We start from the raw sequence: 23,845 nt of genomic DNA, 5'->3' as shown, positions 1-23,845 counted from the left end.
TACTATGCTATCTCATGTTGAAGAAAATAATTCTAATACAACATTGTTCTCAGAGTTTTTACTCGTTTCAAACATCTAACTCTATGTTTTTTTAGCTGTAAATATCTCATTGAAGCAATATGATGCTCGTCAATCCGTTCCCTTAGAACTGATTCGCTTCAGCGTCTTCTTCGCCCGGTACGTTCTTTGCCGCATTCGATTACGACTCTGCTTGATGGCCATCGTCAATTGGTTACCCAGCATGTGCTTGTCAAAACCATCTTCCTCGAAAGCCTCTGTAAAGACCATAAACCATTTATAGGCTGTCCTATCATCAACAATCTACTCATATCTTATAAACCTTGCACTCACCAAGAAAGCAATCGGTAAAAATGCAGTACACCTTCATAGAGAACCTTGTTTTACCGGAAGCGTGCGCTCCGTGGTAGTTGTAGGAAATGAGAGCCTCGTCGCAAAACACCATCGGCAAAAACTGCACCAAATTCATCGGTCGCGGTTTTATCTTCATGAGATATTTCACCTATTTTGAAATAGAAAACATTGATCACATGTATGCCGAGATGTTAATGAATTCTGTAAAACCTACGTATTGGCAACGGACATACGGATCATTCTTCACTTCCGCTTCCAACCGTTCGATTTCGTCCTGCTCAGCCAGTGGAAACTCAAAGCCAGGAACGGAATCGGAATCGCCGTCCGTTGCCGTACCTGTTGTGTGGTCCTTCTTCGTCGGGAGAGTTTCGGTGAGTATTTCGAGATCGCGTTGCAGATATTCGATCTGTGGCGTAACAGGATTGTCATTATGGTGCGCGAATTCGTTGGACACTTTTTTGAGGTAGTAGATCCGTTTTCGAAGCTTCATAATCTTGTGCGCTGAAATGGAGTACAAATGCATTGTTATTTTATTAAAATGTAAAAAATAAGACTACGTGACGCATTCAATAAATCAACAGAATAATAGTGTTAAGCATCAGTTTTATTCGTTTGTTGCTTCACAGTTGAACGATCGGCTGGTTTTTGGCTAAAAACGCCCAGCGAGTTTTTGTGGAACATATTGCTCAAATCTTCGTCGGTGAAATCGATCAGCATCCCAATGATATTTGGATTTCGAGCCGGGTGATTGTGGTGAGGGTTTAGTACGACACAAGTTTTGTCCTGATTCAACCGTATCCGAGCTTTGCATTTCAGCATATTCTTTCTGTCGCAGACCCACTTGCTGGACCGTTCTGCCGTGTACGATCGGGTGTAGAAGTGGTTGTTGAAAAATAATTTCAACGAGTTGCGGTTTCCGATTTGGAACAGAGCTTTACCTAAAAAGAAAGGATTGTAGATCATTAATTTAAGGATTTGGGAACTTAAATTATTTTGATTATTGAAATTCATCAGTTGTGTCAATTTGATATTTAACTAAGTACTTTCGTTGTGGGTTCCAACAATATTCGAGAAAATTTCGGTTTTCTGTCTGATTTTGACTTATTATAAGACAATAAAAATTTAGCTCCCAAAATGATTAATTTTCTAAACAATGTTATCGCCTTTATTCGAATTATCTCCTTTCAACACTTGCGTGTATTCATACTTGAATTCCATGTTTTTCAACTGTTTCCGTTGAGCTTTCTCTTTGCCACGTTGCTCGAGTAGTTCCCTCAACGCTCCAGCTTTGCGCCTCTCCTGAATTTTTCCATGGTTGTGCTCTCCTCGAAAAGTGATTCTTCCATCCTTGTGCGATGAAACCCGAGCGGAACAACTGAAATATAAGTTTATCAAATATAAAAGATGTTTTACGGTTGATATTCCGAAAATACTTACTTCAACGGCCTCGCCTGGCAACACGCCCAAAAAGTCATATGAGCACGTTCGTTTTGTTTGGTGTATGGGAATCCGTCCACCACCAGTTGAGTTGTTCCGCGGGGTGTCACCATGTAGTAAATATCAACGTCGGTGGCATTGCCACCATCATCAAATGCTGCAATATAAAGAAAATCAAATGTGAATTGCACCAAGTAAATTGTTTTAAACAAACGAAAGAATTGGATTTCAAAATAATGCAACATTAATTTTAGGCGCACGAATTTATTTTCCTTGCTATAAAGAACATTCAGCTTTTAGTAGCGCGATAGACAATACTGACAACGAGGTCACGTTGCTCTGCTTTTTGTAGCCCGTACAGTTCTCTTAGTCCAGTGAATCCTCCGGGATCGTGACGCTTCTGAATAATTCGATGATTGTTAGAACCGTAATTTTGTACGCCATATTTTTTGTCACGCTTAGTAATGGCACGAGTTGTGCAACTGAAAAGAGATGGAGTAATGCAACTATTCGTACACCAGATGTAAGAATGGGCAGGCAGATTCCACAACTCTTACTTCGGTTGACTTCAAGCGCATGCTAATAAAATTGTCATCACAAACGAAGTATCCTGCAACACGAGATCGTGAATTCTCATCTTGAGTGTAACCCATTGTTGTCCGGAGTTCAGGCATAAAGTTCGCTGAGCGATCACAGATGGGATAATGTGGATTAAGAACAAAAGAACTGCATTTGTTAAAACATTTACATTTATTGAAGTACTAGATCTAGAAATAGGCCTTATAAAACGTCGATTAGGTTCTAGTTCGACGGTCGACGTTTCTATAAGACTAAATAATTGTGAGCACCTTCAAGAGATATCTTCGGTTATCCATTGGTTTATCATTTACACGTGGCACTAACTTTGATAAAAATATCCAATAAAATCAAACCAAAATCGATGTCCATAGGTAAGGCAAGCAAAAAAACATGAAGCTGATTGGAAATTTCATTTCCTCTAACAAGTGGATAACCATCCAACAATCTACTAACACCACTAGGTGGATCAATCTTAGTTTAGAGGCGTGAAGTTAAAGCAATAAAATATTTCATAGTAACACCCGATTTCTTTTTGTAGTAAGTCGGCGTTCGGTTTAACCGACGCAACCCACTGATTGGGTGCTCAGAGACGAGTTACATTGAGCTTGAAACAGGGCTCTGCTTTCGTGATATACGGTTGAATAAACAGTTCCTTTTAGCCTACGAGCTTGAGCGGTCATACTTATTATTTTCAACGAAAGAACTTATAATTGCATAGATAAAAATCTTTTTATATGACATTCATACACAGTTTCTTGTAACTCAACGAAGTTTTTGCTAAACTTCCTGATTATAAGATTAATATCAGACAATCCACATAAAAATCTAAGGCCTCTTGGAAGGAGGCTTCCGGACCTCTTGGAAGGAGGCTTCCGGGCCTCTTGGAAGGAGGCTTCCAGGCCTCTTGAAAGGAGGCTTCCAGGCCTCTTGGAAGGAGGCTTCCGGGCCTCTTGGAAGGAGGCTTCCGGGCCTCTAGGAAGGAGGCTTCCGGGCCTCTTGGAAGGAGGCTTCCGGGCCTCTTGGAAGGAGGCTTCCGGGCCTCTTGGAAGGAGGCTTCCGGGCCTCTTGGAAGGAGGCTTCCGGGCCTCTTGGAAGGAGGCTTCCGGGCCTCTTGGAAGGAGGCTTCCGGGCCTCTTGGAAGGAGGCTTCCGGGCCTCTTGGAAGGAGGCTTCCGGGCCTCTTGGAAGGAGGCTTCCGGGCCTCTTGGAAGGAGGCTCCGGGCCTCTTGGAAGGAGGCTTCCGGGCCTCTTGGAAGGAGGCTTCCGGGCCTCTTGGAAGGAGGCTTCCGGGCCTCTTGGAAGGAGGCTTCCGGGGCTCTTGGAAGGAGGCTTCCGGGCCTCTTGGAAGGAGGCTTCCGGGCCTCTTGGAAGGAGGCTTCCGGGCCTCTTGGAAGGAGGCTTCCCGGCCTCTTGGAAGGAGGCTTCCCGGCCTCTTGGAAGGAGGCTTCCGGGCCTCTTGGAAGGAGGCTTCCGGGCCTCTTGGAAGGAGGCTTCCGGGCCTCTTGGAAGGAGGCTTCCGGGCCTCTTGGAAGGAGGCTTCCGGGCCTCTTGGAAGGAGGCTTCCTGGCCTCTTGGAAGGAGGCTTCGGTGCCTCTTCGAAGGAGGCTTCCGGGCCTCTTGGAAGGAGGCTTCCGGGCCTCTTGGAAGGAGGCTTCCGGGCCTCTTGGAAGGAGGCTTCTGGCCTCTTGGAAGGAGGCTTCCGGGCCTCTTGGAAGGAGGCTTCCGGGCCTCTTGGAAGGAGGCTTCCGGGCCTCTTGGAAGGAGGCTTCCGGGCCTCTTGGAAGGAGGCTTCCGGGCCTCTTGGAAGGAGGCTTCCGGGCCTCTTGGAAGGAGGCTTCCGGGCCTCTTGGAAGGAGTCCTCCGTCCAATCCTCTTGAAAGGGGTTGAGATGTTGCTTAAGAAGCGTAGAAGCGTGCTTGTAATCCCAGGCCCGTACTTTGTATCTTTCCATATAGAAATCGCTAGAACTGGAAATGGGCATACCGTTTCCATCTTCTATCCTATACCTACAACTTGACTAGTTCTAGTATGTTACTGTTAGAATTCGAAATGGGCCCAAAAGCTCGTTTCGGCATCCAATTAGACATTGGCAACCCGTTAAGCAAGACGAACCTCTGTCATAGAACCCTAGATTCCAATAAAATTCCGCATGAACTCGTGGTTGGTGAAGAGGTGTTCTCGGCTTGCAACGGGCGAGTTATTGCATCATCAATTCTCTTTCCATCCTCGATAGACCATGAGGACGTGGCCAGTGCCGTTATCGACTATTTAAAAATATATGAGCTCTCGAGCTGTCAACATAACAAATCGAAAAAAATATCCCTCAACCCCAAAACTGAGAATATCCTGTAAAAAATGTACGTATAGATTGTTATGAAATGATTTCCGTTTTCCCCTTACGAACAAAATATCACAAGTCAGTGGAAAAGGCGCTTGGCGTGGTGTGGTAGAACTCCGAGGCTTTGTTCGTTTAGAACGAATTTCAAATGCTGTTGATATCCGCGTTTTCATTCTTTCCATATAGGTATTTCGACTGGTTGCGGCTCTGGTGGTTTTGGCTAGTGAGTTTAACTAAGAGATTTAACGACTGGTGAGGGATTCAAACCCTCACCTCATAATAATACACTCAGACGACTCGGGCCGCTAATCGAAGGTCACAAGATCTAGGTTGTGAAACAACTCGGAGAATTTTTAGAAGACTTATCGACTTTGAGTGGACAAATAAGGGAAGTTAGTGCTGTAGGGTCAAAGTTGCAAACAAATTGTTAAATTAGATAAACTAATTTGAAATTTATAAAAATATTGCTCTTAGAATCATCAAAGGGCGCAACTGTATTGATCGATTTCCCTTCATCAATTTTATTTTTTGATTAAATATAAGTTCGTCCGAAAATTCCTCGAAAAGTTCCTCCAGGTATTTCTCCCAAAGTTTCTCCTGGAATTTGTTCCGAAGTTCCTCCAGGAGTTCTTCCAGAAATTCCTTCGGGAGTTCCACCAGGAATTCCTTCGGGAGTTCCTCCAGAAATTCCTTCGGTAGTTCCTCCAGGAATTCCTTCGGGAGGTACTCCAGGAATTCCTCCGGGAGTCCCTCCAGAAATTCCTCCGGGAGATTCTCCAGGAATTCCTCTAGGAGTTCCTCCAGGAATTCCTCCAGGAGTTCCTCCAGGAATTCCTCCAGGAGGTCCTCCAGGAATTTCTCCAGGAGTTCCTCCAGGACTTCCTCCGGGAGTTCCTCCGGGAGTTCCTCCAGGAATTCCTCCAGGAATTTCTCCAGGAATTCCTCCAGGAATTCCTCCATGAATTCCACCAGAAGTTCCTCCAGGAGCTCCTCCAGGAGTTCCTCCAGGAATTCCTCCAGGAGTTCGTCCAGGAGTTCCTCCAGGAATTCCTCCAGGAGTTCCTCCAGGAGTTCCTCCAGGAATTCCTCCAGGAGTTCCTCCAGGAATTCCTCCAGAAATTCCTCCTGGAGTTCCTCCAGGAATTCCTCCAGGAGTTCCTCCAGGAGTTCCTCCAGGAGTTCCTCCAGGAGTTCCTCCAGGAGTTCCTCCAGGAGTTCCTCCAGGAATTCCTCCAGGAGTTCCACCAGGAATTCCTCCAGGAGTTCCACCAGGAATTCCTCCAGGAGTTCCACCAGGAATTCTTCCAGGAGTTCCACCAGGAGTTCCTCCAGGATATTCTCCAGGAGCCTCCAGGAATTCCTCCAGGAGTTCCTCCAGGAATTCCTCCAGGAGTTCCTCCAGGAATTCCTCCAGGAGTTCCTCCAGGAATTCCTCCAGGAGTTCCTCTAGGAATTCCTCCAGGAGTTCCTCCAGGAATTCCTCCAGGAGTTCCTCCAGGAATTCCTCCAAGAGTTCCTCCAGGAGTTCCTCCAGGAGTTCCTCCAGGAATTCCTCCAGGAATTCCTCCAGGAATTCCTCCAGGAGTTCCTCCTGGGATTCCTCCGGAAGTTCCTCCAGAAATTTCTCCAGGAATTTCTGCGGTAGTACTTTTAGGAATTCCTATGAAAGTTCATCCAGGAATTCCTCCCAAAGTTTCTCCTGGAATTTGTTCCGAAGTTCCTTCAGTAGTTCTTCCAGGAATTCCTTTGGGAGTTTCTCCAGGAATTCCTCCAGGAGTTCCTGCAGGAATTCCCCCGGGAGCTTCTCCCGGAATTCCTCCGGAAATTCCTCCAGCCATTTCTCCGGAAACGCCTTCAGCAATTCTTCCGGTAATTTCTACAAATAAAAATAGAAATTCTTCGGGAGGCATGCATATAAAAAATGGTCCTGGATGTTTGCTCAAGAAATCCCCAAGAAGTCTTGGGTAGAATTTTCTCGCTTAAAACAAAACTACATATTTTTTTTCAAATGACAGCAGTGTTTTATTGTATTAGTGAGAGACAACCGTAGTAACTGAGTACATGAAGAGTGTTTTTATGACAAGTGCATACGGTGGGTAAAATTGTCATTGACTCTGTCGTGCTAAGTGACTGTTGCGATTACCTGAGGAGCAACCAGCCGCAGCATTCTAGCTTTTCTCGAGATGAATAATAAATACTCCAAAATTCTCTCTGAAGTTCCTCCAGAAACTCCTTCAAATATTTCTCCTGATTTTTTTCTGAAGTTCTCATGGAATTTTACTAAATCCACCTCCCGGGAATTCTTTGGGAAATTGTCCAGGAATTCTGGAAGAACTTCTTATAGAAATTAAATTGCGAAATCTAGATCTAGAAAATCTTCCGCGCATTCCTCTGGGAATTCTTCAAGAAATTCCTACCCGAATCTCTTGAGATTCTTCGGAAGGGTCGTTCACAAATAAATTAATCTGGAAATTTATTCTCCGGGAATTTTATTTAGGAATTCTTCCGAAAGGTTTTACAAGAACTCCTTTACAAATTCCTTCAACAATCTCTCAGGCAATTCCCATGAAAACTTCTCCAGAATTTCTCCAAGAACTCGTCCAGAAAACTTTAGAGGGGTTTTTCCGGGCAATTACCTTGAAAACTTTTCCTGAATATCACGCTTTTTCTTCAGACTTCATCAGAAATTCTCTAAGAATTCTCTCAAAAATACCTACTAGAATATCCGCCAAAATTATCTCTATATATTCACCTGGAAATTTCTCCAAAGAATTCTCCTAGAAACTACGCCAGGAATTTCTCTTTCATGAAGAATTCACGACGGATTTTTTGTGGGAATATCCAAAGGAGTTCATAAAAGATATTGATGATCAATGCGTGCAGTATTTCTTGAAGGAATTCCTGAAACTAAAAAGAAATTTTTTATATAAATTCGTGAATGAGTTTCCTGTGGAACTTCTTAACTCTTTCAGGCCTAAATTTTTCCAAGCAGTATTACACAGTATATTTGATATATTCCATTTGTTTTCGTGATAAATAATGGATAAATTATAGTATAAGATGAGACATATTTTTTGGTGTGTGCTAGGTCATCCAAACTGTCTTTGAGTTCAGAACTACAGCCACAACAAAAGCTTTTTTCATCATTCCAAGCTTGGGTATGTATTCAACCATCTCCATAACATATTCCTGGAGATCAAGAGACATAATCAGATGGTTTTGAGATATCCTAGGTCTTCCAAATCATCCTTGAGTCCAGAACTAGCGATCTACAATCACGACGTAAGATTTTTTCGTCACACCAAGCTTGCATAGGCATTCAACCATATCCAAAACATATTCCAGAAGATCAAGAGACATGGTTAGATGATTTTGGGATATCCTGGGTCATCCGAACTAACCTTGAGTCCAGAACCTGCTATCTACAGCCACGAAACAAGCTTTTTTGCGTCACTCCAAGCTTGCATATGTATTCAACCATGTCCATAACGTATTCCTGAAGATCAAGAGACATAATGAGATGGTTTTGGGATATCCTGGGTCATCCGAACTATCCTTGAGTCCAGAACTTGCGATCTACAGCCACCACACAAGCTTTTTGCGTCACTCTAAACTTGGCTATGTATTCAATCACGTTCATAACATATTTCTGCAGATCAAGAGACATGGTGAGATGGTTTTAGGATATCCTGGGGTATCCAAACCATCCTTGAGTCCAGAACTTGCGATCTATAGCCAAGACACTTGCTTTTTCGTCACTCCAAGCTTGGATATGCATCCAACCGTGTCCATAGCACATTTCTGAACATCAAAAGACATGGTGAGATGGTTTTGAGATATCCTGGGCCATTCAAATCGTTCTTAAGTTCAGAGCTTGTGATCTACAACAATTGTAATAATCACATACATATAGCAGTGTTGGGAAAATCTCTAGTTAAAAGTATAGTTTAGATAAGCTAGAATATCCAAAGCTATATAACGATGTTTGTAGAATTCCTGGAGATGCAATGCATATAGTTGAATACGTATCAAAAGCTTGAGTAGTGGAAAAAGCCATGGCTACAATTGTTGACTGCGCCTCAAGGATAGTTTGGATGACTTAGAACATTTATACATACTATCTGCCGATCCATTTTATACTTCAAGGAGATGTAACGGGTGTGGTTGAACTCGTATCAAAATTTTTTGTAAGGGAAAAAGCTACTGTCACAAATAATGATCGCGCGTTACGAACACAAGAACAGTTTGGATTATCTCAGATCAATCTAGCGGTTTTTTCTTCTACCAATAGAGGTGATGAACCGAGTTGAACGTAAATCAAGACATTTTATGGCAAAAAACGTTAGTTTGCAAGCTTAAGAACGTAGATTCTGTGCTACAAGACAGTTTGGATGACCTGGAATTTTGCAAGTATAGCAATTTTGAGCCGGGAGATCTCCTAGGAGCTGTGATGCATATAACTGAATATACATTGAAGCTATGAGTACCGAAAAAAGACTTTCTTGTAGTTGTAGATCTTAAGTCACAAACTCAAGGACAGTACGGATTACCCAGAATATCACAAAATCACAAAACTATCTTACGGTATCTTTTGCCCTCCCAGGGGCTGTAATGGATTCAACTGAATGCATATTGAAGCTTTGAGGACTGAAAAAAAGACTTTATTGTAGCTGTAGATCTTAAGTCCCGAACTTAAGGACAGTTTGGATGATTCAGAATATTTCCAAACTATTTTGCGATATCTTTTGCCCTCTAGGAGCTGTAATAGATATAACTGAATGTATTGAAACTTTGAGGACTGAAAAAATACTTTATTGTAGCTGTAGATCTCAAGTCCCGAGCTCAAGGACAGTTTGGATGTCCCAGAATATCTCAAAACTGTCTTACGACATCTGTTGACCTCCTGAGAGCTGTAATGGATATAATTGAATGTATATTGAAGCTTTGAAGACTGAAAAAAGGCTTTATTGTAGCTGTAGATCTCAAGTCCTGAACTCAAGAATAGTTTGGATGACCCAGAATATCCCAAACTATCTTGCGATATCTTTTGCCCTTCCAGGAGCTGTTATGGATTCAACTGAATGCATATTGAAGCTTTGAGGACTGAAAAAAGACTTTCTTGCAGCTGTAGATCTCAAGTCCCGAACTCAAGGACAGTTTGGATGGCCCAGAATATCTCAAAACTATCTCACGATATCTGTTGACCTCCTAGGAGCTGTAATGGATTCAACTGAATGTATTGAAACTTTGAGGACTGAAAAAATACTTTATTGTAGCTGTAGATTTCAAGTCCCGAGCTCAAGGACAGTTTGAATTGTCCAGAATATTTCAAAACTTTCTTACGACATCTGTTGACCTCCTAGGAGTTGTAATGGATATAATTGAATGTATATTGAAGTTTCAGAACTTGAAAAAGACTTTATTGTAGCTGTAGATCTCGAGTTCCGAACTCAAGGATAGTTTGGATGGCCTAGTACGTCCAAGAAAGATTCAAATAGTTTTTTGTATATCATGGTAACTCTACGGTTACGTTTGAATAAAAATCTTATGTAAAACATGATCATTTGCTACAAATATACCTAATATTTATCTTTTCCTAACTTCACCGTGTTCAGGACGTTCTAGGCTGTAAGGCCTTAATCGCCCCTGTCTGATATTTTTCTCTGATAGGGGAGTTTATTTCGAGCAGTTTTGCTGAAGACAGTGTGCATTTTCATCCATCGTGCGATTTCATACATCTATTTTTCTTTTGTGGTCATATATGACCACGTGAGCCTGAAAAGGGTTAATGGTGAAATTTGCGAAGGAATTCCTAAAAAAGTTTCTGGAAAAATTCTAGATGTAGAATGTAGTGGATAAGATTGGAATGAGGAGTTATTACAAAATACCTTTAAGATTATTACATTGTAACGATTCGTACTCATTTATTGATTGTTTTTAATCAGCGTGTAGGGCCAACTTGTGCTCCATGGTAACGCAAAAATGTTTTCGGTTTTTCGTTCGTGTCAGAACGAATCGACAACAGAGTTCAGTTTGCTGAGTATTGAGTCCGGGTCACGACATAGACGTATTAGTTAAAGAATTTTAAAAAAGATTGTCGCGTTTCCAAACCATTTTTAAATGAAGTTCTGAAATATTTCCAGACTGAAATATTCTAGTACGAACTGCCGAAGAAGTTCTAGGACCAATTCCTTGAATTCTTGAAGAACAATTCCTTTATTTTCTGAATAATTATATGTCAAGTGCATTTTATTCGAACATATAATGTTTTGTTTGACCGAGCATATGTTGTACAACACGGGATCTAGTGGCTCGCCAACAAATTATTTTAAGCTGAATAAGCTACTTTTTCAACGAGTACAGTGCGTGTTTTAGTCGTTGCTAAAATGCGCATGTATTGCGCTTTGCTCCGCGGTCGAAACATGCACGATCTTCAATAGTTTGCAGTAGCCATCGAACAAGCAAGTGCAGTGCGTGTTTTAGTCGTCGCGAAGTAGTTAAGATATCGAATCAGTCGTCTGGAAAATACGTTAGATACGCGTTGCTTTTCTGTTTTTATATCATCATGAATTTGGCGTCGTTCAAAATAAATAATTAGTCGCTTACCATGGCGATTTCCAAAATATTTCCTTCCTAACTATTCCTTTCCAGTGCGCTCATGGAGATGCACAGGATTTTTCGGTCTCTTGTAGCAGTGCCGAACTAATTTTGCTCCCCTAATCCTAATTGACTGTGACGACGTGGTCGGCATCGTTATTGGTCTTGAATTAAAGAAACTCCGAAGTATGTACTGTGAGCAGTACTGGTAGTTTTCGTGACTGTCATGTGAAAGCGAAAACAGTTGCATTTTCATTTTCAAGAGACCAAATGAAAATGTAGCCGTGTCCCGGTAATCTGCCACATTACAAGCAGTCATGATGGGAATGTTGCTTTGCTTTGAAATCTAAATTTCTAAACAGTTTTATTATATCTGTGCAAATAATGATGACTAGTCGACAAAATGATTGTATTGTTTTTGATTTTCGAGTTAGAAGTAACATTATTGAAGAAGAAACAGCTTGTTTACAATAGTTTGATGCGCTTTCATGAAATAAAAATCCGTGAAAATTTGGCAGAATTCCTTTCATTGTTTACGTTTTCTATGAAAGCTGGAGAGAATAAAATGTAAATATCGCGTGACTTCTCTCCAAGAATGTCTTAAAACCATTATAAAACCAAAATGTTACTGGGACACTCTTGTAGAGTAAATTATGGTCATCAAGAGCTTTATAAAACTTAAAATGTTACCCTGATTCTCGATGTAATGCGACTTAAAAGTTTATCGTACCTTTGGATGAATGCTTAGGAGGGTCTAGAAAACTCTAACCTTAAACGGAGCCTGCGAGTGTGAAGTTCTGGGGCGCTCTTCACATTATTTAGTCTTGTTACCCTGCTAACCGCACTAACCCCAGCATTGGAAGCCTGTAAAGCGCTTATTTAGTAAAAAATATACCCAAAAAACAAGCTTATTCAGCTTAAATTGTTTGTTGGGAATGTTACAAATTTTTCACCCTTAGGGAAAAACCTAAATGGTCACCTATATGGAATCGCTTTATTTACACAATGTATTATGTATCTCATCTCCCAAATGACATCATTTACAATTGTCTATTTCTTCTTTAATTTGTTTATTTGTTTATTTGTTTTCGATCAACAGGCTAATAATAGCCCCAATGATCTTATTAACTTAATTTCTACTAATTACATATGATTGATGAGTTTACATTACACACAATATTAAGAGAATAATCCATAAACAAAATACAATTGAAACAAGATATAATATAGGCATGATCCAAACAAAATGAAAACTGCAGACTGCGAAAAATCTTTTTTATGGTTCCCAATAGCTGGATTCACGATGTACAAACGGTCTGTACAGTAGTCCCAAAGGCCACGTTGACTGCATAAGCGCTTTTTCTTTATACTTCCAGTCTATTCCAATCTTGAAGGAAACATATCGTAGGTTTTCTAAATTACTCCAACTCGGTACAAGCTTAACTACGTTGGGTAGATCACTTGATTTCAGGCACTTTGTAACCATTTCACGCATTACATCTGACGACACGTTCTTCGCAACTCTTGTAAAATACATCCAAAATCGTTTGGATCCGGAGGCTTCAGCGTTAGATCCTTTAAATAATTGTGTTGAATCATAATAGCTTCCATGAGGTGTAGATGTTTTCGGCATAACGACACTGTTATTGATCGGTTGGTAACCACTGTTTAGTGTCCGCTGCAGCTCAGTAAAGCTTTGCTTTATTACCGCCACTTCTGAACGTAGTTCACTCACGACGCTATTGATATTGCTTTTATATAGATCATCCTTCTCCTCCGTATTCGAATTATTCATTCCTGATGCCAAGTGCTGCTTACGGAACGAGGAAAGACATTCTTTGCACAACCATAGGACATAAGCCATTTTATAAAAAGCTCAAATGACAGGAGACCAAACACTAATATTTACATTTTACAAGGAACATTGGCGAAAATGAAATGAAATGATGATGATGATGACGAAATGATGATGGTTTACATGCAAATTTTCCAAAACAAAGACCGAGCCGTCCACTCAAAATTTCGATCAGCTGTTCTAATCTGTCTCATAAAATGGTTTATTCTCAAAATCGACACATACTCGCATCTGATATGTATTCATCTGCGTGCAGTTTAGATGATATTTAACACAGCATCCATCACAGACGCACGGTGTGTTTGTCCAAAGAGGCTTATTTTCAAAAAATCAGTATCTCTAAAACACTCACTACACGAAAGTATAGGTTCTCCTCTTTCACGTAGGTGCATTTTTAAAATGTTTTATCGGGGGTCATTTTTCTATACATTTTTGGGGGGGTTAAATCGGCTTTAATTTGAGATTTCTATGGAATTTGCACCAAAAATAGTGAAAAAAATAAAAATTGTTCTAGATCCCCCGATAGAACATTTTAATTTACCCACTATATGAAAGAGGAGAGCATCTACTTTCACGTGGTGGGTGTTTCAGAGATACTGATTTTTGAAAAATGTTTCCCCATAGACACACCGTGGACGGTATACTCATCCATTCCTCCGACGAAAAGAGAGCAAATACCGCAACCAATGCCCATTGTGAAACAGGAATGATGAGTGGTAATGACGGCGCAACAGCTATACGGATAGAATTTTGCACGATCGTTGGTTTCTAATTTACAACTTTGTCAACGATACAACACGCTAGTGACCATGATATAGCTTCAGATAATCAGTCTAATTATATGCACATTACGAATTTACGAGTTATCGATATTCAATTGCAAGTAAACAAACTATTGGCGAATAAACACGAAATGCACGCAATTCCACGGCACACACAGTTGGAATCCTTAAAAGACATAGGTTTAAGGATTGGTTTGTTGCACATGGGTTGGGTTAGCTTTAGAATACTAAATAAAACTTATTTTTATGTACATAAACCTGATTTGCTCCACTTAAAAAATGATCACATAAATATTACGCAAATTACGTTTTACAAAATTTTTCGTTTGTATTATTCTCAGTATTCCAGTGTTCCAGTGAAAATATGAAAAATTCATAAGATATTTGAAATGTGTAATTTCCAATGGACATTTGAAAGAATTACCCATGGAAAATCTCAAGATTTTTTCGTGGAAATTCCCAAGAATGTCTCGTGGAAACGCAGAAGAATTTCTTGTGGAGATCGAGAAGAATTTCCTATGAAAAATCGAAAAATTTCCCATAAAAATTCGGAATTTTTACCCAAAGATATTCGCAAGAACTTCTCATGGAAATTCGGAAAATTTGTCCAAAAACTGTCTCGTGAAAATTTTTACTTAAATTTTTTGTAACTTCCAAATAAAAATACTTGGGTGTAATTTGAATAAGTTGAAGTGCAACTTTCAGTTAATTATAAATGGAGTGCAAATCAGACAAGGGATAGTTGAAAGAAAATGTGTAAAATGTCAAGTAGAATGAGTCAATGATGTTAAATATCTTGGCTGTGCATATGCACAGCATATGTTTCGAAATGGACAAATTAATATGGAATTAGCGAAGAAAAAAAATCCAAGTATCTTAGAGGGACTCGAGGGACACAGGGGCCCTCCTTAGCCATGCGGTAAGACGCGCGGCTACAAAGCAAGACCATGCTGAGGGTGGCTGGGTTCGATTCCCGGTGCCGGTCAAGGCAATTTTCGAATTGGAAATTGTCTCTACTTCCCTGGGCATAAAAGTATCATCGTGTTAGCCTCATGATATACGAATGCAAAAATGGTAACCTGGCTTAGAAACCTCGCAGTTAATAACTGTGGAAGTGCTTAATGAACACTAAGCTGCGAGGCGGCTCTGTCCCAGTCTGAGGATGTAATGCCAATTAGAAGAAGAAGAAGAAGAAGAAGAGGGACTCGAACCCTCATCCTCCTACTCTCTAGATAGGCGTGATAACACGCTTTGTGATTTTGCAACCAATCCATTTTCCAGCGGTCTTCTAGGCGCGTTTTGTAGCAATACAAACCACCTTGCCTTGTGTTTTTTTAATCATCGCATATTTCAACACATTGGCACATTACCCACTTGAATTCAACTCACCTTTTGAAATCAGCGTCAGTATCCAAAAAATAACCTGGCAGGAACGCCAAAATGTGTGGCCTTGAATGGCCGGAGTGAAATGCGATGACAGCAGCTCTCCGTGGGTGCGAGTGCACCCCACGGAGATCTGGCAAGAAGAGGCTAAGTCATGGCTTGCTGCTCACCGATTGACACGCTGATGGTAACTTACTCAAACCCCACAAACAGTAAAGCACATGTGACGATTAGACAAATCAAGCATCCGAAAGATATTCAATTTGCAAAAAAAAGAGCTAACCTCGGTGGAGGTTATTCTGATGGCATTTCCGCAAACTTGACCTTTAAGTGTTGTTATGTAAGGGTTACCACGCCTATCTAGAGAATATGAGGTTGAGGGTTTGAGTCCCTCCAAGACACGTGGATTCTTTTTCGCAAGTTTCAGTTTCAAGATATTTAACAAAAAATGATTAATATGCAATTAATTGAATTCAAAGATATTTTTTCAATCTCCTGATATTTTGTATAGTACGATTATCAAACTATCATGGTAACATTCTAAATATCTCCATAAAATAATAATCGTAATAGGTTATAATCAAATTTTAATGACCGCTCTAGTTCTACTTCGCCACAACTCTCCCGAAAACTTATTTTAGAACACCAAGTTTTACGAAATGGAATTTTAGAAACAATCGCAATTTAACAGATTTAAAATTCAAATAGTTAACATATCACCAAAAGCAACACCATCTCATCGTCGATCATTCATCCGGTCCTCCCGGATCCGTTGCAGATCGCCGTGCTGCCGGCGCCGCATCGTGGGCGGATGGTTGTGAAAGTTGTAGCACCGCCGGATGGTACCCTCCGGGTCATTGTTGGTGACGGCACGGGCCTTACAGTGCAGTGCCTTCGTCTGCAGACAGATCCAGTGGATGGTGCTCTGGAGAATTTTCATCCTCGTGAACCGGTAGCCGTCGATTTCCAGCTGGAACGATCCCCGCTTCGACACGTGATAGTGGACAACCGACGGTCCCGATTGGAGGTAGTCTAAAATTGATAGAAGGAATATTTAGTTTGAAAGCGAAACGCTATTGGCAAGTGTGTTCAGATATAACGCCTCATAAATTAACACATAATAATATTACGAGTGCGTACCCTTTTTATTGAATTTTAATATTTATAACAGATAGGCGTATTTGAACCTCAACTGTAAATTTTCGACATAGATTAAAGGGCAAAACACTGCACGACTTCTAGGAATGAAAAATAAAAAAAGGAAAGATTAATCATGTTTCACTTCGACTTCATCACTGCTTTTTGGCTTGGTATTCCATCTTTAGTTTGCGCAGCTCGCCCGGCTTACGACGCCGCAGCTGCGGCGTGTGATTGTGGTTATTGCTCAGTTGTTCTACCATTCCCTTGGAGTTGGTGGTAGCTCGGGCCGTGCATTTGAAGCACTTGTTTTGGATGCACACCCACTGGATCGTTGTTTTACTCCTTCGTTTTCTCGTGAACCGAAATCCATCGATCGTCAGCTGTGGAGTTCCCCGTTCGCTCATGACATATTTGATTTCGGGGTAGCTATCTGTAAAAGAATGATTATTTTTCAGATGTAAGAAACGGGGAAAAGACCAGAAATTTATATTCATAAAATAATTCAAGCAAGGTATTCTTAATTCTTTTTCTGTAGTATATTTCAAAATCATAATGAATAAAATATGTTAAGGGCTAAGAGGTCTTAAGCTGATTGGACGAAGATTGATTATGTAACATATACGGAGGGATTACATGTGCTGATGTGCACAATCCCATTCAAAAAAATCTCGGAAGATTTTTTGTCTCGTGTAGCGGTATTTCACAATCTGCAGCTGACATTTAGTAATGTAAATAATTGTCTTGTGTAGGCAGACAAGTAATGCGATAAAATATTAATTTCTTTTAAAACATCGGACAAGAAATGAAGTACTAGAACTAATTGATTAATTTCACTTGTTCAATTACAAAAATTTTATCTTTATCTTCTTCAATGGCTTTACCTTCCAACTGAAGCACTGTGCTTCAGTTGTCTATGTCTCTTAGATACTTATTTTAATTTGTATATTATGTAATCTTTATATCGTATAATAAGGCAATCTTTTTTTAATCCTTCTCGCTGTAAGGAGTGGTTCAAACTTGATGTCTACTATTTTTTCTAAATTTGTCGACTCCACCCCATTCCCCCTTTGTCACGCTTTTCCTCGTTCAAAAGTAACGATTGAGGGGTTCCGAAATTGTTTGACAGTGCAATGATATACAACAAAATAAAAGCGGTTATAAACTATAGAGAAAGATTGTCGCTTCGGTTCCCTTTGTTTTGCTGTCCAAAACATGTTATGTACAGAACTGTCAAATCGTATGGATTTTTTTCATTGTTCCTATCCCAGCCAGCAAAAGTTGTTCCGGACAGCGATGACAGCGACAATCTTTCTTTATAGCTTTTATCCGCTTTTAATCAAATTTATTAAAATTAGATTTTTGACTGTCATTCAGTCTACATTACTGAAGAAAAGAGCCGTTTAGGCGAAGAGAGTTAGGCTGAGAGTCATTTGGCCGAAAACGTCGTTAAGCCGAACAGGCCATTTAACCGAAAAGGGAAGATCCATTTATTACGTAACGCAAAAATTGAGCATTTTCAACCCCCTCTCCTCCCTATGTTATACCCCCCTCCCCTCTCTAAGCGCTACGTAATTTGTGGACGCTCCCAGATGTCGATTGGCAGAAATGGTCGCTTGACAGAAAAAGCCATATGGCCGAGAATATCATTTGGCCGAAAGCTGTTTGGTTGAACAAACCATTAGAACGAAACAGATCTGGCCGAAATTCATTTCGCAGAAATTATCGTTCGGCCCAACAAGTCATATGGGCGAACGGTTTGCTGAACGAGTCATATGAATAGGCACCAGATCAAATTGTTTTAAAGGAGGACATTTGATTCTATAGATGGATTAAAAGGAAGACATAAGAAATTTTTATTTTTGCTGTTGTATTCAAACGTCGTCCTACAAAAATTTTCTTAATCATTTTTATAGCAATCTAAGAGAAAGATCAGTGTCGTAAAGCGACTAGGAATTAGCCCCAGATGATCTGAAAAATCCAGCACACCCAATTGAGAAATGGTCACTTTAAAAAAATAAAGCCTAGAGAACTGCATTTCTTTTTTAAACTTCTAAGAAAATCAAACCACCTGGAGTCGATAAAAGGCCATCTAAGTAGTTTGCCTTTGTAAGAGATGAACCGGTCAAGGGGTGTAAATCTCTTTAAAAAATTGATTACAGTTCGACTGGGGTGTTCATTGAAATATTTTGGCTTTTTCAGTCAGATATATTCAAACGGGTTTATATTTGCATTGCCCGACGTTTCGGCCCGTTTCTTCTTCTTTGTTGGCATTACATCCCTCACTGGGACAGAGCCGCCTCGCAGCTTAGTGTTCATTAAGCACTTCCACAGTTATAAACTGCGAGGTTTCTTACCATTTCTGCACGATGATACTTCTATGCCCAGGAAAGTCGAGACAATTGCCAATTCGAAAATTGTCTAGACCGGCACCGGGAATCGAACCCAGCCACCCTCAGCATGGTCTTGCTTTGTGGCCGCGCATCTTACCGCACGGCTAAGGAGGAACCCCGTTTATTGGGTCTTTTTCAAGGGAAAAGCTGTCTGTTAAGTGTACGAAGAACGGCAGACAGCTTTTCCCTTGAAAAGACCCAATAAACGGGCCGAAACGTCGGGCAATGCAAATATAAACCCGTTCGAATTTATCAGACTGAAAAAGCCAAAATATTTCCTTAAAAAATTTAAAAAAAAAAATTGCCTTCAAAATCAGTCATTTGACTCCCTGGTCGTCTATGGTTAGATCATCTATGATTACCAAAAGAAAACCGCAGCTGTATAAAATGTTGCCTGGAGACTGTTTCTTTGGATAATTTATTTGAAAAAAAAACTTGAAGGCTAAGGAATGCATCTGCGATTATTTTACTTACTAATTGCTGAACTAACTATTTGGATGACGCAGGAAAAAATAGGTTTTCTCACTTCATTGAAACTTCTGGAGAAACTCGGGAAGCCTAAGTTTTGCATGACAACACGGAACTCACTATTTTGGAAGGATTCAATATATTGAACAATTTACCGACACAATGTTTCAAATCATCAAATCAGGACATCTATTTGCAGCGCACTTTGCCAAAAAGAGAAAGTTTTTGGCTGAAAGGAGAACTGGAGGACATTATATGTAAGTAGCAAGAAATGAGAAATGAGAAATAAGAAATGAGAATTCTCTTTTCTCATTACCCACTAGTCATATCTTAATTTTAACTTCCTCGTTGTGAAAAGTGAGAAGTGAGAACTGAAAACTGAGAAACAGGAGTGAATAGTAAAAAGTAAGAAGTGAGGCGGAAGACTCACTTCTTCTCATTTTTTGCTTATTAATTCTCACTTTTCATTCTTTCTAGAAAAAGAGAAACGAGATGTTGGATAGAGAGAAATTAGAAGTGAGGAAAGAAACTCCTCACATCTTACTTTTCACATCCCACTTGTTACTTCTCTCATCAGCCGCCATTTCCCACTTCTTATTTCTTATTTCTTACTAAAAATAAGTTTAATAAAATATCATTCGCAATTCTCACTTTCGACAGTAAGAAGTGAGGAGTGAGTAGAAAGAAGTGCGAAATGTAGAGTGGGAAGTAAAAGGTGAGAAATGAGACGCCTCATATATCACTTGATAATTCTCACATTTCACTGCTTATTTTTTCATCTCACTTCTCAGTTATCATTATAATCACTTCAAACTTTTCACATTCACTATTATTCGGCCAAGTGAATTTTTCGGTCATATAGCCCGTACAGCCAAATGTCCTTTTCTGTCAACCGACTCTTTCAGCAAAACGACATTTTCGTGTAAATGATCTTTTCGGCCACACCCAGTGCGCGTCCGATCGTATTTCCTTTTGCTCGCAAAATGATCACGCATTCATTGTAATGTTTGGTTTTGCATGGGTGCTGGTGAGTGAATTATTTGGCGAATAAAAATTTAGTGCGCATCTAATCGCGTCCGATTTGCATGCAAAATAATAGTGCGGTCAATAAAATTTTAATGTTTCTGCTGTGTGCAATCGGTTCAACATCGATCAAACTACACCGCTTACCAACATCCTTGTGATGTGCAGATAACTCGTCAGCTTCTATCAAAGCGAGTATCGCGTCAACATTTTCCTACCAATTCCTAGAACTGACCTGCACGGTTGGTGTTGGTACCGAATGTTCTACAGAATGACCCTTTCTGCCAAACGACCATTTCGGCCAAACGGTATTTTCGCTCAAATGACCTTTTAGGCCAAACGACTTTTTCGGTTAAATTACCAGTTCGGCAGTGTTGGTAGAATCATAGTCAAATCTCAATCATCGAGGCTTCATGCACGAGCTAACTCGCTTGCGATTTTTTAGGGAGAGCATCGCGCTTGAGTTTCTCGGACAGAATCGCATAGCGTCAAAACGCAATCGAAGCATATGTTTTGTTTACAAAATGGATTTAATACCATTTTTTCAAGCGAAAAAGGGGGAAATTCACTGCATTCAACAATGAAGAACACGTAAAAATCATGCTGCAAATCGCGATTCGCATCATGAGCGATTCTCTAGGCCACGGTTCTGATGGAATTTGACTCATGCATGATTTGAATCGCCGATGAGATTTGAGAATTTGAGATTTAACCAACACTGCAGTTCGGTAGAACGACATTCTCGGCCGTATGTCCCTTTCGGCCAAATGACATTTCCGGCCAAACCGTTTTCAGCCAAATAACCGTTTTGGCCAAACGTTCAATTCGGCCTGATGACTTTTGGCCTAATGTGTTATTCGACCAAATGGCTCTCGGCCAAACGACCCTTCCCCGAGGCAGATTACTTAACCGCCGATTTGACCAACACATCATCACTCATTCGAGCCGGTTCCCCGTGCGAGTGTTCGTCAACAGTTACGTAGACCTTTCTTTCAAATACCAGTATTTGCGATTGGCACTGCTCTTTTTTAAACCATGCGCATCGATATATCTTTCGTCCAGTGCGGGTGAAATGATATTCAAAGTGATGTCCCTCGTGCAGCACTCCGACGGCTCCCTTTTTGGTGGGAACGACAACCATAGGGTGAGGTTCCCCGGTGGCAACGATTTGCTTAGAAGAAACTACTTTGATCGTTTTCCTATTTTTGCCACCTATTGCGACAGGTTTTTTGAACACTTCGGTTCCAGCTGCAGGCCTTTGGATTCTGGGATTTTCGGCTTTGACTTTAACTGAAAAAGAAATACTTGTTAGCTCGAAACCACATCACGTAAAACTGAGCAATACTTACCATCTTTCTCGACGAACTTCAACATACCATCTTGATAATACATTGAAACCGCAGGAATATCCCGTTTCGATGGCTCATTTTTTATTTTAATTCGGCAGTTGAGTGTCGAGGTGCTTACTCTATCTACAAATATTTATAAAAAAAAAGCACGATTAGTGGTACAAAAAAAAGCAACTGCTGATTCGGTACTGCAATTGAAATTGTCACGTCACGCAAACGTCTTGTTTGAAAAAGGAAATTTTATTCTGATTTTCCATGAGAATGATTTTCGCATATCGGATAAACTAGCTTATTATGAACCAAAACTCGAGCCGCGCAACTTTGTTGCGCAAAGTGAACACAACGGTAGATCTTAGCGCCGTCTTTGGCGTAGTGGTACGCGAAGACGTTATCCTGGTAGTGAACTTTCATGCCGCCAAGTACACATGGCAGAAGAGCCACTTCCGCCGATGGTCTTTTCAGTATTTCGAGAACGTCAAGATTATCGGCACCTCGCCTTTTCCGGCCGTTTGAGCTCCGTTTACGCTTAGCACGAACAACAGTTTTGTACGCTGGGTTTCCTGAAATGAAATCGAACAGAATGTTTTAGATAAAATATAAATTGCTCTAGTACTGCGCCATTTATCTTGACAAACAATTTCTATTAGTGTCATGATTTAAAAAAAAATATTTATTTGATTGACCATTTGTAGACACGAATAAATTAATGCCAAACCTTTGGCCTTATTTTAGAAGTTCTATCTGTTAAAAGTTTCCATAGCTTGAATAACTTTAAAATATTTGAACAGCAAGAGCAACATACGGTTAACTGCCATCAGTGATTATGCGTCGGATCCCTAATCATCACGTATTGTTGTCCTCTGACCGTGATCGCACGGGATCGACACTTTCGGTCACGAGCGGCAGCACATATCCAGTAGGTTTTCTGCGCGGTACTGTTATTTCTTACGTAAGTATGTCCACCGAATACCATTTTCGGTCTGCCTTTTCTACTGACGGTAAATGCCACTCCCGAACTCCCATACGGAACACAAATTGCCTCATCTGGAATCAATGAATGAACAATTTAGATTACAGTGCTCGTGACCTGCATTCATGTTAAGCATCAAAAACTATGATGAATTTGTTACGAAAAAAATCTAATCCAACAATCTATTAAACGAACAAATGTATTCAAATTTAATTAATTTTCAGTTGTCATCGGTGCAAAAATGCAACGTATCGAACCGGTATGCCTCGTGGCCGTGGTTGTGAACGGGTTTTGTTATTTTCATCATCTGCCGCCCATTGGCGCCCGTTTTCGTAACGGCCCTGGCGCGGCACTTCAGCTTCCCGAACAGGGAACACTTCCAGTTGCAACTGTTTCTTGCGTCGCGGTCCTTGATGTAGGCGTATCCGTTGTACAGCAGCATCGACTTCCCACGCTTGGTGTAACCGAACTTGGCTACACGGAAGTTTGGAACTGAAATGGCAAACAAATTGATTAGTGTATTAGATAAGTTGGGCAAAAATGGAAGGAAATTCGGATGAAAATCACATATGTTGTTTGTTCTTTGCATAAGATCGGTAAAGTAACAAATAAATGAAGTACTAGATCACACCTTATTTTTTTTGATTCATCATAATACAACTTTATGTTTATTGGATTCGGTCATGGTTTCGGTCCGAACATTTATGACTATTGTAGGGAAGACGTGTCGGTTCGGTTGGCATGCATAGGGATAGTGTACCAGCCAAAATTTGGATGGTTTCCGCTTAATTTCGGATAGTTTCAGTCTTCGCTAGAACGGTACGGCCGATTGGAGCTCATAATAACCGGGTGTTATCCAGAAGTAATTGGGAGTTTTAAAGCTTCGTACGGAATCCTCGTGCAGGTTCGTAGATATAGATGAAAATTGATTAGTAGAGATGTTGCAGAAGTCACTCTCAAATGACCGGAAATCACCCATAAATGACCCATGTTACCGGAAATATCCAATAAGTGATAAAGAGTGACCCACAAGTCCCAAAAAAAATCGACTAAAATTGTCCCAAGAGTGATTCGAAGGCATCAACAAATGATACCCAGAAGATGCATAATCACGCATCTGATCACCGACAAATCGGTTTTGCGGGAAAGAAAAAATCAGCCTT

The 23,845-nt window shown here is 40.5% G+C and overlaps 2 protein-coding genes and 1 long non-coding RNA gene across 3 annotated transcripts; all 3 read right to left on the bottom strand.

Moving 5' to 3' along the window:
• Nucleotides 1–43: 43 nt before the first annotated feature.
• Nucleotides 44–3,388, bottom strand: LOC134208073 (uncharacterized). Its single transcript, XM_062684165.1, has 5 exons — nt 1,810–3,388; nt 1,580–1,747; nt 587–1,310; nt 352–520; nt 44–275 (listed from the first exon to the last, which is right to left on the bottom strand). Exons 3-5 carry the CDS (start codon nt 893–895, stop codon nt 130–132), a joined length of 624 nt encoding a protein of 207 aa, XP_062540149.1. The 5' UTR covers nt 896–1,310; nt 1,580–1,747; nt 1,810–3,388; the 3' UTR covers nt 44–129.
• A 12,690-nt stretch (nt 3,389–16,078) lies between these two features.
• LOC134205948 (FLYWCH-type zinc finger-containing protein 1) lies at nt 16,079–19,924 on the bottom strand. Its single transcript, XM_062681651.1, has 4 exons — nt 19,885–19,924; nt 19,802–19,813; nt 16,691–16,912; nt 16,079–16,374 (listed from the first exon to the last, which is right to left on the bottom strand). The coding sequence occupies exons 1-4, from the start codon at nt 19,922–19,924 to the stop codon at nt 16,079–16,081; spliced, it is 570 nt and encodes a 189-aa protein (XP_062537635.1).
• Nucleotides 19,925–19,926: 2 nt separating this feature from the next.
• Nucleotides 19,927–23,845, bottom strand: LOC134208071 (uncharacterized). The gene is made up of 3 exons (XR_009978486.1): nt 22,515–23,845; nt 21,713–22,272; nt 19,927–21,653 (listed from the first exon to the last, which is right to left on the bottom strand). It is a non-coding gene; the product is annotated as an uncharacterized LOC134208071 (long non-coding RNA).

The sequence above is a fragment of the Armigeres subalbatus genome, chromosome 1 (genome assembly GCF_024139115.2).
Source record: "Armigeres subalbatus isolate Guangzhou_Male chromosome 1, GZ_Asu_2, whole genome shotgun sequence".
NCBI lineage: Eukaryota > Metazoa > Arthropoda > Insecta > Diptera > Culicidae > Armigeres > Armigeres subalbatus.
Note: the sequence above shows the minus strand (reverse complement) of the source record. Positions and strands in the feature narration are given on the sequence as shown.

Bases quoted from the DNA above. Each gene is read 5' to 3' on its own strand.
- LOC134205948 (XM_062681651.1), bottom strand. From the start codon at position 19,924: ATGGCGGCTGATGAGAGAAGTAACAAGTGGGATGTGAAAA. The intron at 16,375-16,690 runs GTAAGCCGGGCG...TATCAATTTTAG, and splicing joins CACGCCGCAGCTGCGGCGTC to ACTACCTCCAATCGGGACCG.
- LOC134208073 (XM_062684165.1), bottom strand. From the start codon at position 895: ATGCATTTGTACTCCATTTCAGCGCACAAGATTATGAAGCTTCGAAAA. The intron at 521-586 runs GTAGGTTTTACA...ATTTCAAAATAG, and splicing joins CGTATGTCCGTTGCCAATAC to GTGAAATATCTCATGAAGAT. The intron at 276-351 runs GTGAGTGCAAGG...TGGTCTTTACAG, and splicing joins TTTTACCGATTGCTTTCTTG to AGGCTTTCGAGGAAGATGGT.